The 13,999-nt window shown below is 38.1% G+C and overlaps 1 protein-coding gene across 2 annotated transcripts in view; it reads right to left on the reverse strand.

Moving 5' to 3' along the window:
* The window catches only part of blnk.S (B cell linker S homeolog), a 69,072-nt gene extending 56,399 nt beyond the window's left edge, over positions 1 to 12,673 (reverse strand). Inside the window, exon 1 of one of the 2 annotated variants that reach the window (XM_041570921.1) lies at positions 12,525 to 12,673. In XM_041570921.1, coding sequence (XP_041426855.1) covers positions 12,525 to 12,532 — 8 coding nt within the window. In that variant the 5' untranslated portion in view covers positions 12,533 to 12,673. The remainder of the gene's footprint in view (positions 1 to 12,524) is intronic. The other variant, XM_041570924.1, reaches the window with a different exon arrangement.
* Between the last annotated feature and the right edge of the window lie 1,326 nt (positions 12,674 to 13,999).

Genomic DNA, 13,999 nt, shown 5'->3' on the forward strand with positions numbered 1-13,999 from the left:
CAGGCAGCTGTTATCTTGTGTTAGGGAACTGTTATCTGGTTACCTTCCCATTGTTCTTTTGTTTGGCTGCTGAGGGGGAAAAGGGAGGGGGTGATATCACTCCAACTTGCAGTACAGCAGTAAAGAGTGATTGAAGTTTATCAGAGCACAAGTTACATGACTTGGGGCAGCTGGGAAATTGACAAAATGTCTAGCCCCATGTCAGATTTCAAAATTGAATATAAAAAAATCTGTTTGCACATAGAAAATACTTCCATTTTCACAGTAGCAGTAATATTTATACTGAAACAAAAGAGTATTTTTTTCGCAGTGCTACCAAAGTTCAGCTTGAAGATGGACTTTACTTTTCCATTACATTTTCCCTTTCAAGCTGTGAACCACAATGCTATAAATGTCCTTATCATTTATATTAAACACAGATTATACTTTAATGGCGAGTGATCAGAAATGCACTTTGTTCTATAATTGCTGCTGCCGATAATTAGAGTCCAAGGTTCCCTTGCAATAAAGCTGCCTAATCTTAAAGGAAGCTGAGGCTTAGACTGAATATATGAAATAACTTTAAATAAAATTAATTTAAGGAATTATCTGCTAAAGGTTGAAAGAAATCATGAAATGTTAAAAAAAACCCAGGACCCTGGTTTTCAATTTTTATTATTTGTGTTTTTTGACCTATTTAGCTTTTTATCCAGCAGCTCTCCAGTTTTCAATTTCAGCAATCTGGTTGCTATGGGAGTGATTACTCTAGCAACCATGCATTGATTTCAATAGGAGACTGGAATATGAATAGGTGAGGCCTGACTAAAAAGTTGTATCAATAACAATACATTTCTAGCTTCACAGAGCATTTTATTTTTTAGATGGGGTCAGTGAACCCCATTTGGAAGTTGGATGGGAAATAATTAAAAAAACGATACAAAATAAATAATGACGACCAATTGAAACTTGCTTAGAATTTGGCATCCTATGACATCATGGGGCACATTTACTTAGCTCGAGTGAAGGATTCGAATGAAAAAAACTTCGAATTTCGAAGTATTTTTTTGGGTACTTCCACCATCTAATAGGCTACTATGACCTTCAACTTCCGACTTCAAATTCGAACTAAAAATCGTTCGACTATTCGACCATTCGATAGTCGAAGTACTGTCTCTTTAAAAAAAACTTAGACTACATACTTCGGTAGTTTAAACCTACCGAGGTACAATGTTAGCCTATGGGGACCTTCCCCAGCACTTTTCTAAACTTTTTTTGATCGAAGAAAAATCCTTCGATCGATCACTTAAAATCGTTCGACTCGTTCGATTCGTTCGATTCGAAGGATTTTATTGTTCGATCAAACTATTTTTACTGTGAACGATTGAACAAAGGATTTGCGATAAATCCTTCGAATTCGATATTCGAAGGATTTAAATTCGAGGGTCGAATTTGAGGGTTAATTAACCCTCGATATTCGACCCTTGATAAATGTGCCCCTAAAAGTTAACATAAAGGTGAACCACTCCTTTAAGAGGCTCATGTATTCAAAATTCTGATTTGTGTAGTTTTAGAGCTTTTTGAAATCACAAAAAAACTGCTTTTCTCCAAAACTATGAATGTCAAGTAATTTATTTTAAAAAATCCTAATATAAAAAGCACGAACAAAGAAAAATTGTGTAAAAAACCTATTTATGAAAACCTTAAAATCCTCAACAAACTCCCCCCAAAAACCTCTAAATCCACAAACCAAAGATTTTTCAGCTGAAAAAGGGCAGCTCCAATTGTCTTCTGCCTGACCTTGGCAGCATTTTGGATTAGTGTTTTTGTGGTTTTAAACAAACAACAATCCTTGATTTTTAGCTCTAAAAAAATATGATTCAGGGAACGGAAACATACAAATACTTGTAAACTGGCCACTAAATACATGTTTTCCTCCAACAACTGCAACATCCTAAGGGTAGGCTGTTCATAATCAGACGTCCTGCAAGGTAATGCTATAAAATATAATATATATATAGTCAAAAATTGTATTTATTGTGTACATATGTCAATAATTATATATAGTGAATAAAGTACCCCCTCTTGTAAAATATAGGGATATTATAAGTTACCGAGGAGTTTCATGACCATATAAAAACACGAGGCCGAAGGCCGAGTGTTTTTATACGGGTCATGGAACTCCGAGGTAACTTCTAATATCCTCATATTTTACAACTGGGGGTACTTTATTTATTATAATACACAAATTTCAGTGAGTCATGTGACAGAAATGACATCAGAACTCACCGTTTATAACTGATGACATCAGAACTCACCTTTTATAAGGATATAATTTACAAGATATTCATGGCTTTTGTGTATTATATATATATATATATATATATATATATATATATATATATATATATATATATATATATATATATATATATATATATATATATATATATACACACTGTAATAATGAGAATTCCATGGTACATACATATAGGGATATACGTAGAGGTTCCATAAGAAAATATATCAATAGGCATGATTTGTTCTTGCTCTTGGTCAATGCTGATAGTGTAGAATAATGCAGAAGTTATTGAGTGCAATGGGACAATCCTTTCATGTGTTGCACACAGCGTTGCTCTTATTCCAGTGAACAATAACTCATCTATAACTCTGTACTTTGAATGTTTTGGGATGAAACACAAATTAAAATCCCAGTCTAGCAGCCTTGAGAAATGTGTTATTGTCATGGCACGCTTTCAAGGTTTCTCTAGGTGCCAAAACAAACACATATAATATCATATTCCTCCTACCCTATTGGAACATTCCCCATTGCAATAAACATGCCTGAAATCATTAAGGAACTACTGTTTCAAATCAGAGACCGCCCTAAAGATTTTTAAATTCTTTTAAATTTTCTAATTTTTAAAGATTTTCTAAAGGCCAAGCAGTTCAACAAGCAGTTGAAACAATAAATAAATTTACAGCAAAATTCATTTTGATATATGCTGTTCATAGCTGATATGTATCTTATTTATTAAAGGTGGAATTTAGTGGTTTTAGAGGTTTTGGAAACCTCGACTAAACTCACAAACCAAGATTGTCACAGAATTTATTCCAATTTAAAAAAGTACAAACAATAAAAGCTTTACAGAAAGTCTCTAATGTGACCCCTACCTACAGAAAGTTTCTCACCATGTATGACATTCCGTAACAGATATAAGGGCTAGTCCACACGGGGAGATAGCGACGCGTTTGCGGTCGCGGCGACAAAGCGCCGCGACAGTCGCCGCGACCGGCGCAGGCGACAGTTTTGTATGGGCGCCTATGTAAAAACGCCTGTGCTAACCACACGAGTCGCCTGAAAATGCCTCGCCAGGCTTTTTCAGGCGACTGTTGAAAAGCGCATCGCCTCGTGTGGTTAGCACAGGCGTTTTTACATAGGCGCCCATACAAAACTGTCGCCTGCGCCGGTCGCGGCGACTGTCGCGGCGCTTTGTCGCCGCGACCGCAAACGCGTCGCTATCTCCCCGTGTGGACTAGCCCTAAAGAAGAACATCAAGCACTTTCTTTCCAATATGAAAAAGTATTTTATGTCCTATTGTTGCATTGTGTTTGTGTATATTTACAGGCTCAATAACCTGTTTTATATTCATGGATCTACTGTTAAAGGGGTAGTTCACCTTCCAAGCACTTTTTGTCAGTTCAGTTGTTTTCAGATTATTCGCCATAAAGAAATACTTTTTTTTCAATTGCTTTCCAATTTTTTTTTTTTTACCAATTTCCCAAAATTTAAGTTTAAAGTTTAAAGTTTAATGTTTAGTGTTTTAGTCTGGCAGCTCAGTAATCTCGGTGTCGAATTCTGAACTGTTACAATTTGCTACATTTAGGGGAAAATGTACTTAAGGTCGAATATCGAGGGTTAATTAACCCTCGATATTCGACTGTCGAAGTTAAATCCTTTGAATTCGAATATCGAAGTCAAAGGATTTAGCACTATTCGTTCGAATGAACGATCGAACGAAAAATCCTTCCATCGAACGATTAAATCCTTCGAATCAACCGATTTTTGTTCGACCAAAAAAAGCTAGCAAAGCCTATGGGGACCTTCCCCATAGGCTAACATTGACTTCGGTAGCTTTTAGGTGGCGAACTAGGGGGTCGAAGTTTTTTCTTAAAGAGACAGTACTTCGATTTTTAGTTCGGATCGTTCGATTCGAAGTCGAAGGTCGAAGAAGCAAATTCGATGGTCGAAGTAGCCAAAAAAAAAAACATTCGAGATTCGAAGTTTTTTTCCTCTATTCCTTCATTCGAGCTAAGTAAATGGGCCCCTTAGTTGATACATTTTAGAGCAGTATCTGTGGAATATCAGCAACTATTGTATCAATTCTAAAAGCTGCCTGTAATGAAGTTCAGGGATTCTGCTCAGCAGGGACAAAGATAAGAATTGTGTCAACTAATTGTATCAATTTAGAACAGTTAAAGGACCAGCAACATCAAAAAAATTATAAAAAAATAAATCGTTAGAATTCATCGGAAAAAAAACATTAAGACAAATTAAACTTTCAAATCACAGTCTTTATTAAAGGAACAGTAACACCAAAAACTGAAAGTGTTTTAAAGTAATGAAAATATCATGTAGTGTTGCCCTGCACTGGTAAAACTGATCTGTTTGCTTCAGAAATACTACTATAGTTCATATAAACAAGCGGCTGAGTAGCAATGGGGGAAATTGAAAAACGGCTAAATGGCACAGGATAGATAATGGATAACAGATAACATTATGTTCTACAGAGCTTATCTGCTATCTGCTGTGTAACTTGAGCCTTTTCTCCTTTGAATGGCTGCCCCCATTGCTACACAGCAGCTTATTTATATAAACAATAGTAGTGTTTCTGACGCAAACACACCAGTTTTACTAGTGCACGGCAACACTGCATTATATTTTTAATACTTTAAAACAATTACATTTTTTGATGTTACTGGTCCTTTAAGAAATAACTCACTGAAACTCCGCTTGCGCTCCTCTTCAGAAAGCGATCTATTGTACGGCGCTTGATTTCTCCTCCCTGCCTTCCTTATAGGAGAAAAAAAAATCGAGCGCCGCACGATGGATCGTCGCCATGTCACCTTTTCTGAAGAGGAGTGTAAGCAGAGTTTTGGTAAGGTATTTCTTAATAAAGACTTTGTGATTTGAAAGTTTAATTTGTCGTGGTGTTTTTTTCCCGAAGTATTCTAACACATTTTTTTAAAAACATTTTTTGATGTTACTGGTCCTTTAAAGATTCGGCGCTCCCCCCCTTCCCAGAGTTGCTTTAGAAGGTAAAAAACTAAATTTTACACTTCAGCATTTCAAAAATGGTCACAAATAGAAAATAGAAAGTAATTGGAAAAAGTCTTTATTTCGGATGAACAATCTGAAACCAACTGAACTGAAAAAAAGTGTTTGAAGGTGATCAACCCCTTTAATGTCCTTTAATGAGATTTCATTATTTTTTTTTTTGTTGATAGTCACAGTGAATTATTGCCCTACAAACTGAGGCACAATCCAGTCAGATGAAGTCACTTTGCTGTACTTCTCACGTCATGCTTGGCTGCCTGTAACAACTGAAGCTTGTTTTGATGGTCCCGTCTTGTCCCAGGTGCGCTTTCAGAATTTTGAATAGGGGAAGGGAAACTATGCTTATAAAAATGACTTGATTTTCTGTAAAATGATTAAAAAAAAATAAAATAAAAAAGCAGAGGTGTAAAAAAAAAGTAGCAGATTCAGAATGAATAACGTTGTCAGATATCAGTACCATTGTTACACAATTTCCAATGTGCTCCGGATATCTTTAAATGATAGGTTTTCTTCATTATTTATATTATTGACATCTTATCCAGCATTATAGAGAGAGAGAGAATGCTGTTATTGACATGAGCTGCTGCACCCTGAAGCTTGCAATCACTTTTGGCACACTTTAGGGGGCTGATTCACTAAGGGTCGAATATCGAGGGTTAATTAACCCTCGATATTCGACTGGGAATTGAAATCCTTCGACTTCGAATATCGAAGTCGAAGGATTTAGCGCAGATAGTACGATCGAACGATCGAAGGATTTAAATCCAACGATCGAAGGAATATCCTTCGATCAAAAAAAGGGGACCTTCCCCATAGGCTAACATTGACTTCAGTAGCTTTTAGATGGCGAACTAGGGGGTCGAAGTTTTTTTTAAAGAGACAGCACTTCGAATATCGAATGGTTGAATAGTCGAACGATTTTTACTTTGAATCCTTCGATTCGAAGTCGTAGTCGAAGGTCGAAGTAGCCCATTCGATGGTCGAAGTAGCCCAAAAAAAACTTCGAAATTCGATGTTTTTTAACTTCGAATCCTTCACTCGAAGTTAGTGAATCGGCCCCTAGTTGTTAGAGGAATCCAAAGAAACAGAAACGAATGCAATTATGAGATATATAACACTGTACAACTGGACCATTGGTCAGAATTAACGCTGGAAGGCAGCACTATGCAAAGCTAACCACTGTTCCAACATGCTGCTAACATTTTATACTCTAGACTTGGGGTCCCCAACCTTTTACTCCAGTGAGCCACATTCAAATGTTAAAAGAGTTGGGGAGCCACACAAGCATTAAAACATGTCCCTGGGTGGTTCCTAGGGCTGTGATTGGCCATTTGGTAGCCCCTTTGTGGACTGGCAGCCTATACGGTGCTCTGTTTGGCAGTACTCCTGGTTTTAAAGCAAACAAAATGTTCATCTAAACCAGGAATTCAAATATAAGGACCTGCTTTGAGGCCACTGGTTGGGGATCACTGCTCTAGAAAGAACTATGGTTAATACTTTAGGGTTTCTTGCCTTTCTCCCACTCTGTTACCTATTTCTGCCAAGGTGTGTGTATTACTGAGATGTAAAATACTGGTGATTGACTTTGGTTCTTAAGATCCCCAAGGTTTGCACCTTCAGATGTCTCTTTTTATTGATTACTTCTTAATATAATATAATGATTACTACTTAATATTGAGGATCAGTACTGGAATAGGACAGTTTTATCCATGATGACTATGCACAGGAAGATCTGCTTGTTTAGTGAGGTCACCAAAAGAAGAGTGCAGTCTTGTCTTGAGGTGGCCTCAACCACAGCCTGATGCAGCCATTGTCTCATGGAATTTCCCAGTCTTAATGATTGATACCCAGTAAGATATTGGTTGAGAAGGTAACAGTGTTGACCCCATATAGGGGCTAATCCAGTCAAGGGTTGGCAGCCAATATCAGTCCATGTATGGCCAGTTCAATGCATGTGTTCTATTCACATTATTATTACAGATGAAGAATCTCAAAAAGTTCTCTTGGAACCAGCTTCGTTAAACCATGGGTTTTGATAGAAGCAATAGAATCCATAAGAGATAGAATAATATAGTTTCTGCTGCAATATTGCTGTTTAACTAGCTCGACTGTGACAAAGCTAGAATTCATTGTACCGTAGCCTCAAGGAAATTAATAAATCATGCGGCTACCAGGAAATAAGCTCAAAATAAAAATGTGCCACTGTATATGTGTGTTTATGCACAAATACTTCTAATACACTGAAAGGGATGATTCTTTCTAAATGTTATATCTAGCAAGTGCTTTAATTTTTTAGGCCACAAACAGCCCTGACCAGATCACCCTATTTCAGCACCAGAGTACCATATATATATATAAATATAAATATATATGATTTTCATTAATGTTTATTGCAAAGTTGCTTAGAATTATTATTTCTAAAAAAGTTTTTGGCGGAGGACCTTATCTGAGGTGCAATAAATAAGAGTAAAGGTGGCCATAGACGTAACAATTCTGATCTTTCTTGGAAAAGATGTTTCCAAGAATGATCGTTCATTTCAAAACACATGTAGAGCTGAATTGTCACAGGTAGAAACAATAGAATTCTACCTGTATCTGACGATTCAGCACTAACAATGGGCGATGTTCTGGTGCCTTCAAACACGTCGGATAAAAATTTTCTGTCCAGACCGATCGACGAGCCGACCGATATCCAAGTCTTCTGCCGACATCGGTCGGTTTGTTTCCCACCATACACGCACCGAATATCGTACGAAAATTCGTTTCATACGATATTATCTGTGCGTCTATGGCCACCTTCAGGAATGATCAGTGGTGTGGGGCAGATGCAGTGAGTGCTGAGCAATCATGCTGAGGGAAGGGGGATAGAGTAAAATAGAATAATGACAATACTGGTGCTGGAGAGAGACAGTGGAACTGGGCTCTGTGTAGGGGAAAATTGGGAACAAGGATAAAAGGGTATCATATTGTATTCTGTCAGAACAAGGGGAAGTAGAGAAAGATTTTGTAGAGTGTGGGAAACTGGGAGTAAGACCAGATTTGGTGAAATAAGAATCAAGTGGAGGAAATGGATCTGAGCAATTAAGAGACCAGGGAGAGAGATTGGAATTTAGCAGTGTGAAAGCCATAGCAGGAAAGCTGAAGAACTGAAGAGAGGATTTAGGCAGGGTTGAAATCTGCCAGGCAGAGAATTCATTATGGCAGCTTTGTGCCAATGGATAGCGCTGGTCTGGAAGAAACAGGTTGCACAGCTCCTACATTGGAGAGCAAACAGTTGCACCTGACTTGGATAGATGGCAAGCCAGTTCATGAACACTAGGTTTAGCTGCTTGGGATGAACAGTAAAATAATTTTCCTGGCCTTGAGTTTCACTTAGTAAATACTAATGATATGACACCTTTTATAATACTTGTACATATAATTGTGTGCTTTCAGCATAACTTAGTATGATATGATTCTAGTTGTCTGCATAAATCAGCAGAAGTTCTTCCTATTCCTCATCACAGCCTGAACTATCCCTTTCTGCCACAAGATAGAGCTATGTGCATTGCAATTGTGTCTTCAGTCTCCAATTTACTGATCTATCAGCTTCATCTTTATCTCTGCACAAGTGCAGCCCATCCAAATTGGGGTCACTAACAGATAACAATGCATTGATGGTCGGATTCAACCCTGGCTGCAGAATGGACCCTACAGTTTTTCCTGGGAGAATTTAAATGGTAAGAATATTCTCAGGTCCTCAACTCAGTTAAAAAAATGCAATCGCCAACTGAAATGTATTTGTACTCAATTTATATTTATTAAAGTGAGTAAAAAAGTAGAAAATCGGAGTGTATTGAGCACAACTGATATGATCAAATTTATAAAACCAAGGGCCATGGAGTTAAGTAAGGATGGCTCAGTCAAATCGGCTGCTGAGGGAAAATCTAAAAGAGCTGAGTATGCAAATTAGGGGTGGGAAGGGGAAAACATTTTTTACTTCCTTGTTTTGTGACAAAAAGTCACGCAATTTCCCTCCCACCCTTAATTTGCATATGCAAATGAGTTGGCTGCTATAGAACAGGAGAAGATTTACTGCAGAGAAAGTTACATTTATTTGCATTCTAGTATACATATGGGTCTATACATATATGGACTACTGTATATTAACCTATTTTTAATGGCAATGTAATGCAAGATTGCATCTGCCCAAAGAGGGTTTAAGGGTCATTTACAAAGAGCAGCGCAAGGCGCAAAGTACAAATAGTTGATAAAAATCCCCATGTTTTTCACATTTTGCACCATGCCTGCAGAGAGCATGCACAGGAGCAGGTCTTTGGCCTACAGCCTAGAGGACCTAATGAATAGTGTTGTCTTTGTTGAGCAGTGCTGTATTCATGAGGGGTGGGCTGGAGAGGCATTTGGGTGCCCCAATCCTTCCCCTGTCTTGCATGTCATTCAGATGCACAAGTAAGGGTATTGGTGCACCAGGGCCAAATACTAGGCTGCATTGCATCTGCAGTGGTGCATAATGCATCTTGTGCTAGGTTGACTGATAGGAGCAGGCTGCACAAGATGCATGGTGCACCACTGCAGAGGCAATGCAGCCCTGGACTTATTGCCTAGGATTTAGCCTTGGTGCACCAATACCCTTACTTGTGCATCTGAATGACATGCAATAAGGGAAGGATTGGGGCACCCAGATGCCTCCCAGCCTGTTGAACATCTCTAACTGTTTCCAGATTTTTGGTTGTTTCTCTATTGATTGGATTTTCTTTTGATAAAAAGGCACAAATACATTTTGATTGGTTGCTATTCATCACTGATGGGCTGACCCTCTAAAAATCTTTGGCTTTATAGACAGTAAAATGTAAGCCCCACATCCACTTATTCTTAATGAGAACTATTTAGCACTTTACAGTTTTTAGAGTGTGTGCAGTATTTTGTTTTTAATATTTTAATTTCCCTTTGTAGAGATCTTTGTCCCCTCATCACTGAATGAGGCCAATGGCATACGCACATAATAATACCCCTCCGCACCTTTGGTTTTGGTGTTTGACTTATGCAGTACAGGTATGGCAACTGTTATCCGGAAACCCATTATCCAGAGAGCTCGGAAATATGGAAAGGCCATCTCCCATAGACTCCAATCTATCCAACTCCAAATTTTTTAAAATGATTTTCTTTTCCTCTGTAATAATAAAACAGTACATTGTACTTGATCCAAACTAAGATATAATTAATCCTTATTGGAAACAAAACCAGCCTATTGGGTTTCTTTTATGTTTACAGGATTTTCTAGTAGACTTGACTGTCCAAATTATAGAAATATCAATTATCCAGAAAACCCCAGGTCCTGAGCATTCTTGATAACAGGTCCACATTTTGGCAGCTGACATATAACATTGACTACTGATAACGTGCAATGTGGCTGCTAATAAAATTAATGGGAATGCTTTATGGGGGGTGGCATCATTCTGTGATTAACTATGTCTATATATTTTATTAAACATTTACCAAAAAAAAAAAAAGGTCAGCGTAGGTGTAATATATATGCAGCTAAATGTGCTTTTGATAAAGAGCTGATTACACAATTCCAATTGCAGTCACGTTTATTTTTACAGATATAATAATCACTCCATAATCTCTATAGCTAAAGGGCCACTTTACACTATATCCTGCTGGATTGTACTTTGCACAGTGCTGGAATAGCTTTATCTATCAGTTAGGCTGAAGCAGGGGCGTAACTATAGAGGAAGCAGACCCTGCGGATGCAGGGGGGCCCAGGAGGTATAGGGGCCCCATGAGGCCCTAATTCATATACAATTTCAATAAATATTGGAGAAACAAGTCAACCTCTAAACATTTTGGGGGCCTGAAAAATAATTTGCTGTGGGGCCCAGTAATATCTAGTTATGCCACTGGGCTGAAGAGGGGCTGTTCCTGCTGATACTGGTACTGATACTGATAAATATGTTTTTTGCACTTGGCACTCTGCATGGTGCATAGTTAGTGATGTCAAGGAATGTTTGTGCTAAACACTCAAAGGAGTAGAATGACAAGGTGCAACGCTGGTTCTTGTAAATTCTTATTCACTCTCTCGTCATTTCACGTCTAGACTACTGTAACTCTCTATTAATTGACCTTCCCCGCCAGAGACTGTCACCTCTCCAGTCCATAATGAACACTGCCGCAAGTCCCGAGCATTCTGGATTACAGGTCCCACACCTGTTAACCAGAATGTTTGGGACCTGGGGTTTTCTGGATAACAGATCATTCTGTAATTTGGATCTTCATACCTTAAGTCTACTAGAAAATTATGTAAACATTAAATAAACCCAATAGGCGGGTTCTGCTTCCAATAAGGATTAATTATATCTTAGTTGGGATTAAGTACAAGCTACTGTTTTATTATTACAGAGAAAAGGGAAATCTTTTTTTGAAAATTTGGATTATTTGTTTATGGGAGACAGCCTTTCTGTAATTCAGAACTTTCTGGATAACAGGTTTCAGGATAACGGATCCCATACCTGTAATAGGTCCAAATGTTTTTTCATTACCCCGATGGCTGCTGGGAATGATACCAAGCCTCATGGCAGAAGGGCCCCTAATTCCCTCCTAGTGGCTGTTGCACTACAACTCCCAGCAGCCATCATCAAAGAGTTTAGGTGTTGTTTGTCATCAATTACATCAATATAAAGACAGAATTCCTTCCATGACTTTGCACTAATTGACATGATACATGAATAAATGACAGGTGGTAGGTTTATTGGCAATAATTCTGATTATTACTTATACAGGGGATGGCTCTACTAGAGAAAGCAATAGATGGACAAGAAATTCCAAATGTGCTGTTACAAGCCTGAGCTTTATTACAGGCGAAAACGTTCAGGTAAAAGTTACTTTTTTTTTTTTTTTTTTTAAATCGGATCATTTGGATAAAATGGAATCTATGGGAGATGGCCATTCCGTAATTCGGAGCTTCATGGATAATGGGTTTCTGTATGCATTTTTAATGTTTCAAGAACTGCTGGCATAAAAAAAAAAAAGAATTCCAACAGCCAGTTTGGGAACTACAGTTTGTATATTGCCCTGTCAAGTGATGGAAGCATTTATTTGTCTGTTTAAATATAATAGTTTTATTGCTTAACAACTACCCAGAATCCCACTAACAGCCAAAGACTCCATTCTAACTACCATTATTTTTCTAATAGTAAAAACCAAAACCTACCGTGACATTTTCGATGTGTCGCCCACAGGCTGTGTTCTCTACAATCACCCCTCTCCGCCTTTGTGCCGTGTTTGACTCCCGTCTGTACTTTAGTCAATAGAGCACTTGTAACGTAAAGAATGCTGCTTGTTTTTTCTCCCATAAGATTAACAGGTAATATAGGAGGGCTGTGTCTTAAGTAAAACTTCCTCATTTCTCTCAGTTAATGATTAGATCTATTCCAGTTATTCCTAATCATTCAGCACAAATATGGGAAATATTTAATCAAAAGTGAAGAGCTGGTTAGTCAAAGACCTGCATGTGTGAACAAGGGGAAACATAACTTGTTTTGACTGTTTAGAAGTGAACGGGAAAGTGCCGGCTTTGATTTGTTTGCAAAAAAAAAAAAGTGTTGGGAAAAGGTTGCCACCTCCCCATTTCAAAACATTGATGAACCTTTGTGTCACCTGATTAAACAACCATTCAGATAGGGATTCAGTATGTGTCTAGTTATTTAGGTTTGGGGGTTATCATTAAAGGTTTGGTTTGCATCAAGGCGAAAAGTCGCCAGCGTTGACGCCCGGGACGAAACTTTGCATCCTAGTGAATTCGCTTATTCATAGCCTGGCAAAATGGTGCGAAGCTGCGAAAATTCGTGAATCTGCCCCCATGTCTCTATAAACACATCATATAAACAAGCCTATTTGTACAAAACAACAACAATAACCCAGTTTATAAATAAAGCTTTTTTATGAATAATATATTTCTTACAGTAAGTGCCATTGGATAATTCCATATTGAAACAATGCCATTGTTATCACTACAGTTTTATCCCTCTGGCTCTGAAGCTTATATTACTCCTGTTTGTACAGGTATGGGATCCGTTATCGGGAAACCTGTTATCTAGAAAGCTCCAAATTACAGAAAGGCCATCTCCCATATGGGCAAATTCACTAAAGGATGAAGTGCAGATTCACTAACGGACGCTGGCGTTAATTCGCTAGTGTTACTTCGCATGCTTACGCCTGGCGAATTTGCGCAATGGACGTAACTACGCAAATTCACTGCGCGCGCATTTTTCTGAACACTACCTTTTACGCCAGACTTCCTTCGCCACCTCAGACCAGGCGAAGTGCAATAGAGTAGATAGGGATTGCTTCAAAAAAGGTTAAACATTTTCTAAGTCCCAAAAAACGGTGGCATTTTTTCTTTTTTTATGGGTGATAGGCTGAAAAAGATCGAAAAAGTTTTTTGGGGCTCCCCTCCTTCCCCCCTACATTTCCTAACTCATGGCACCTTAACTATACAGTGGGCACATGTGTAGGGCAAAATAACAATTTTATTTGCTGTTTTGAAGGTTTCCCAGGCTTGTGTAGTGCTGCTACATATTCCTCCATTGTAACTTCAATTTGGTGCCGTATGCAAATTAATTATCGCTCGCGTAACTTCGCTTTGCTTGGCGAATTAACGCTAGTGCAACTTCGCAACCTTACGCT

The sequence above is a fragment of the Xenopus laevis genome, chromosome 7S (assembly GCF_017654675.1).
Source record: "Xenopus laevis strain J_2021 chromosome 7S, Xenopus_laevis_v10.1, whole genome shotgun sequence".
NCBI classification, from domain to species: Eukaryota; Metazoa; Chordata; class Amphibia; order Anura; family Pipidae; genus Xenopus; species Xenopus laevis.